The sequence below is a fragment of the Eschscholzia californica genome, unplaced genomic scaffold (genome assembly GCF_041429995.1).
Source record: "Eschscholzia californica isolate CP2 unplaced genomic scaffold, dmEscCali1.0.p SCAF_2, whole genome shotgun sequence".
NCBI classification, from domain to species: domain Eukaryota; kingdom Viridiplantae; phylum Streptophyta; class Magnoliopsida; order Ranunculales; family Papaveraceae; genus Eschscholzia; species Eschscholzia californica.
In genome coordinates, this window is record NW_028238309.1 from 43,066,294 (window position 1) to 43,072,293 (window position 6,000).

The window sequence follows — 6,000 nt, forward strand, 5'->3', positions numbered from 1 at the left end:
TAAGTTAATTAAGACATTTGATTATTTCCAATACAAAAACTTGTTTTTCCAATGAACAAATCCATTATTTTGGATTGATCAAGTGAGAAATTAATATGGTTACATGTATTTCTAGAAAAATGGTAATCTTTGAATTACTTCAAGAAAAGTTATCAAATAAATAAGGGCAAACATGGAAGAAGAGAAAATATGAAATAAGTCGGATTCCCAATATGGGACTTAATTTGGGACAGAGGGAGTATTAAATTTTGAGATTAAAACTTTTGGCTACAAAAACCAATGAAAAAAAACAAGGTTAAAAAGGTCTTAGAAAAGAAAACATTGATAAAAAATACAGCTAAGGATTTCGAACCCATGATATATGGGAGCAAACCAAATTCATAACTCCAGCTCTTTGCAACTGAGCTACATCCAATCTTGTGATTAGCTTAGGAACGTCACAACTCTTATTGTTACACGGAGGGGATGTGAGCTAGTTCTAAATTCCTTTCAACTTTTGTGGGGTTTGAGGGGAGGCTATAGCCTACCCTCACCCCCACATAAATCCGTCACTGTGTGAATTGATGTCGGTTATGTGGTAAGATCGTAATGGTCGACTTCTCTAAAGCACACACAAAACCTGAGAATGTTCAAGACTGAAATGAACACAACCGAGAACTTAAGTAAGTAAGAAATTGACTGTGTGGTAGTTATTGCACAGGTTTATAGATCATATGATTCAGCTCCAGACGAAATAACGTTCATTGAAGTCCCTTTAAATCCAAGAACTATTCACGTGGGAAGATTTAAAGCCAAAAGTTATCTTTCCCGTTGCAGTGAACTTCCGCATATAAACTTTGTCAGGATCGGCCTAATAAACCTTAAGTATATCTGGATAATCTTCAAAAGAAAGAAAGAAAGAAACAAAGTTAATATCCATTCATGTGGGAGGATTGTTGGAATCTGACCCAAAAACGCCGAAGACGTTTTTTTCATATCATCGAAACAACTCGAGACATGCAGCGTTGAATTCGTGTCTGAGGGCTTGGATTTCGACAAAAGATTGCATAAAACAAATTCCATATGCATGAGATATTAACATTTAAAGTTTGAGTTATAAAGCGGGAGATATGAACTAGTTAAAGTTAGTCCCACATCTAGTACTTAAACAAAACCAATAAACCCTTATAAACTTTAAATAAAAACTTAAGAATGAAGAAAACAAGAACAAGAATGACAACCTCACTGTTTGATCAAAGAACCTGAGGAACTCATGTTTACCAATCGAAAGTTCTTGAAGGTTGTCAGGTTAACCATATTGCGAACAAAAACTATGGGGTTGAATCGACACCCTCAAAAACTTTCGGGGAGGACGCCCCGAAAGTTCATAAGGCATCTGGATGAAACCTGTCTGACAAATCTTAAAAAGTAAAAAGTTAGAGCGAGAAAGATACAAGTTATAGAGAGAGAAGTTAGAGAGGGGGGGAGAAGTAAGCGAGACAGAGAGTGCGAGAGTGAAAGAGAGATGGGGTGCAGAAAACCTATCAAAACTATGTACCAAGAAGGGACGACAATGGGTACCCGGTTACCCGAGAACCGAATCAGACCGAATCTTAATGGGTCGGTTTTGGATCTATATTTTAGACCCATTAGCCAAATTGGGTCCTAAAGGGATATACCCGATTGGACCCGAGTAGGAAGCGGGTCCTAATCAGGTATATCCGTCGGATATGCGGCGGATAACGGGTACCCGAAATAATATAAAAGAAAATAATTATATATTCGGTGGTACCCAAGGTAATCTTCTATTGAGTTACCGGAACCGTCAAGAACCGAAACCGTTGCAGTTAATAGGTTCCGGTTCTGGGTAGTTAGATATCTGAACAGGAACCGACCTGTTGACACCCCTACTGCCAAGAGTGTGTGTGGGTCAAATAAAATCAATCTGAGTGAACCAAAATCCGGCAGCTAAGGGTCATAATACCCGAGCACGTACAGCAACATTTCTTGTTAAAGTGAAAGGAAGGTAAGTTGGACAACAGAGCTGGTTTGCCCGAGTGGTTAAGGGGGAAGACTTAAGATCTTCTGCACATAAGTGCGCATGGGTTCGAACCCCATAGCCAGCATTTTGATTTTTCCTTTTTCTCTTCATTGTTAATATTTTGCTAAAAGCTTCAATTTGTCAACTTTTGTCTTATGAACTGTTATGATATCTCTTACTCCCAAACTGTTAGTAGTTCAGTTTTGAATTGGATTAGATATTGATAGATACGAAAGTATAACCTTAGAGTGGTCCTTTTGTCGAGCGAGTCTCCTATTAAACTCGTAATCTATAAGGTTCTAATCCAACTATGTAGCCTCTACAAACCCTCTGAAGAAACGAATCAACGACCTATTAGGCTATAACAACAATCCATGTCTTACTTTTTTTCTGTTGAAAATGTTTTATTTCCTTGAATTTCTCTCAAATGAGCAAAAAAACAATATGATTACAAATTAGATTTACAACAATTGAATAATAATTGGAGCTCATCAAAAACCAATTTCAAAATTTAATACATATTCTCTTTTCTATGTTGTTGCCATCACCTCACAAAGTTTTTGCAATGGCAGGATCATCATCAACAGTCCATTCGGAAACTCCTTTCTCTGCCAATTCGTGGCAGAGAAGTTCGGCTTCCTGCAACCTACCCTCTTTTCTCAGACCCTGAATGAATACACTACAAGTATAAATGTGAGGAATGAAACCTTCATCTAACATTTCTCTAAACCAAACAGAAGCTCCTGCAAAATCCTCCAACTTGCAGTGACCTTCAACTAATGAACTATAAGTAAAAGCATTAGGACTTAGCTCTTTTGCTTTCATATCTTCAAATGACTTGTTAGCTTCATCTATCCTCCCTTCCCTTAAGTGCCCCATGATTAAGCTATTATAAGTTGTGCTGTCGGGAGTAATCCCCTTATCCAACATTTCTTGGTAAAGATCAAATGATTTCTGCACGTTTCCGTATTTTGCATAACAACGAATAATTGCATTATACACGAGTCTATCAAGAGCAAGATTTTGTTCTAACATTTCTTGATACAACTTCTCTACTTCTTGAACGGTTCCTTCACCACCAAGACCACTAATAAGAGAATGATAAGTAATCAAGGTAGGTTTAAGACCCGATTCTTTCATCTTTTTGTACAGCTCTAAAGCTTTTTGGGGGTTTCCAAATTGGCAATACCCGTAAATTAAAGAGTTATATGTAATCACATCAAGTTTTGCACCATTCCTCGCAATGTCGTTTGCTAATTCTTCTGCTTGTGATACATTTCCTTCTTTGCACAATCCATTTATCAGAGAGTTATATGTCACAAGAGTAGGTTTTATCTTCTTTTCCTCCATTTCACTAAACAATCTAAATGCATCTTTCAGTTTACCCCCTTTACAATAACCATCGATAAGCATGTTATAAATTTGAGCACTCAAAGGAATATCTCTACTTGCCATATCACTAAGAAGAAGTTCAGCTTCGAGAACCTTACCTCTTTTGGAGAAACAATTTATTAGAGAACCATAACTCGATGTATTGGGTTTCAGCCCTTTCTTTTCCATTTCTTCAAGAATCTGAAAACATCTATCGAACTGATCATTCCCTCCATACCCATCTATCAAAATGTTATAAGTTTCGATATTTGGAGGAATTCCCTTCGACTCCATCTCCTCCACTAAGTCTTCTGCTTCAGACATCTGCTTCATATCACAATACCTCTTAATTAAGGAATTGAAAGTAATGCAATTTGCCTTCAATCCAAGGGATTCCATTAGTTCAATTGTAGAGAGAGCAGCTTTTACATCACCAGCTCGACAATACCCATCAACAACAGTGTTATATATCACTCCTGTTGGAACAAATCCATTATCCCTTAGTTTCTTCAAGATTACCTCAGCCTCTTTCATCTTTCCCCCCTTACATAGACCATTTATTAGAATGCTACAAGTATAGTCATTGAGCTGAACTCCATCTCCCATCATTCTGTCAAATGAAGACAATAAATCATCATAATTAGCAGACCTCGAAAGCCCATCGAAAAGAGAGCTATAAGTGAATGCATCTGGAACAAGCCCGTGATCTATCATTTCCCCGAACAACTCTTTCGCTTGCTCAATTCGTTGAGCTCGAAAAAGCCCACTTAACAAAGAATTGAAGGTAATCATATTTGGAAGAAAACCATCAGATTTCATCAAATCTCGAATCTTAAAAGCCTTATCCAAATTACCCACCTTTATATATCCATCTATCAGTGTATTATATGTAATTTGATTTGGTCTAATTCTTTGTTTAAGCATTTTCTCAAACAAGTCTCCTGCATCTTCCATCCTTTTCTCCTTACAAAACCCAGAAAGAACCACATTATATGTAAATGAATCAGGTCTCCATTTTCTTCTCTCTTCCATAAATTCTAGAGCTTTTTTCAAATTCCCCAATTTAACAGCTGATTGTACCGCTTTATTATAAGCAAATTTATCAGGATGAATACCAAGGTCAACAATTTCAGAAAATAAATCTAGGGTTTCCTTGTACTTACCAAGTGAAACTAGGGTTCCTAATAATTGATCCAAACGAACAATAGAAGGTGCAATTCTATATTTTTTCATTAACAAGAAAATTTCAGTAGCTTCATTAGGCAATTTCAATTCAACACATACTGAGAAAAGAAGATTCGAGAAAGATTGTTTTAAAGCTGGACAAGAAAGAGAAAATAGACGTAATAGTTCAGAAGGAGAATTAGGGTTTCGGGTTTTAGATAGAAGGAAAGATTTAACTAGGGTTTGGGCAGATTCAGAACGACCTTCCTGTAGAAAAATTCGAAGCTTTCTTACTTGCTCATTAAGGGATTGTTCTTCTTTGATTTCACTTACTTCAATGTTAGTTGTCACTTCTCCTTCTTCTTCTTCTTCTTCTTCTTCACGTTGTTGGAACTTCTCATTTAGAGATTGAGAGCAGAGGAATCTATGGAGAGGAACTTGAGCGTGAGTATGAGGGTTTCGGACGTTTGAAGTAAACAATCGGAGAAGTTGTTTAGCCATTTTCTCAATTTTCCGGTAGTTGTCGTCGGCGGCGACGAGTTAAACCCCAACTGTTTTAATTCATAACTTCAACTCAGGTTGAAGAAATATCGTACTTACAATTTTCTATGCAGAAAGTTTGGACTGATTTAAATGGGCTGTATGAGAAGCTAACCCATTTAAATTTTGGGCTGACTACTGGATCCAACTGAAAGCCCAATATTACCAAATCTGCTAAACAAGTCATTTGAGAGGTAAGTCCATTGGGGCACAATTGGGCCGCCTGGTGTTCAATGGTTACATCTATCACATTTCAAAAGAACAAAATCGATGCATATTCGAAGGTATGACCACACTGATGTCCATATTAATCAGAGCGGTAAAGGAAACCGTTATAATGAAGATGAACTCTGTTTCGAAACGAGTGGAAGATACAAAAGAGAATAGCCCCGAATAATGGATGGTTGGAACTTGGACATTATTTATGTTGTTACGTGTTTCTAACTAAACAAAATGCTTGTCATTGTGTGCAGAAGGGCGAAGACGTTCGTAAGTTGGAAACCTGTCGGTATGGATATTGCTGATGTCAAAAAATGGTCTTCCGTTATATGAACATGAAACAGGGAGTTGATGCATGACAACCTCCGTTATGGTGAATATTCTGTTAAGTCAAGTTAGATTATGCCGAGTGTTTCTGCCTCCAGTTCTGATTCTCTGCTTCTTTGCTCATAATCCTCGCTCTTTGCACCTGTTCCTAACTCCTTGCTCCTGCTCCTTACTCCTTGCTCCTGCCCACTGCTCATGTTCGTCTGTTCCCAAAGGGGGAAAAACCGGCAAAGGGTTCGAAAATCGCTCTGACGCTCAAGACAGTCAGGGTGTTTGCAGTAAAAGAATGAATATTGATTGACCCTTTTGGGGTGAGTTGTGAGAACTCAGAGTTTCTTGTGATCTTTTAGGGTTTAGAG

The 6,000-nt window shown here is 37.6% G+C and overlaps 1 protein-coding gene and 1 non-coding gene across 2 annotated transcripts; one reads left to right on the forward strand and one right to left on the reverse strand.

Annotated features, from left to right (window-relative positions):
• The first annotated feature begins 2,022 nt into the window (after window positions 1-2,022).
• Window positions 2,023-2,105, forward strand: TRNAL-UAA (transfer RNA leucine (anticodon UAA)). Its single transcript has one exon. It is a non-coding gene; the product is annotated as a tRNA-Leu (tRNA).
• A 298-nt stretch (window positions 2,106-2,403) lies between these two features.
• Window positions 2,404-5,184, reverse strand: LOC147558116 (pentatricopeptide (PPR) repeat-containing protein). Its single transcript, XM_086659655.1, has one exon. The coding sequence runs from the start codon at window positions 5,054-5,056 to the stop codon at window positions 2,570-2,572; it is 2,487 nt and encodes an 828-aa protein (XP_086515781.1). The 5' UTR covers window positions 5,057-5,184; the 3' UTR covers window positions 2,404-2,569.
• Window positions 5,185-6,000: the final 816 nt, after the last annotated feature.

Excerpts from the sequence above, each read along its gene's own strand:
- LOC147558116 (XM_086659655.1), bottom strand. The coding sequence starts at position 5,056 with ATGGCTAAACAACTTCTCCGATTGTTTACTTCAAACGTCCGAAACCCT.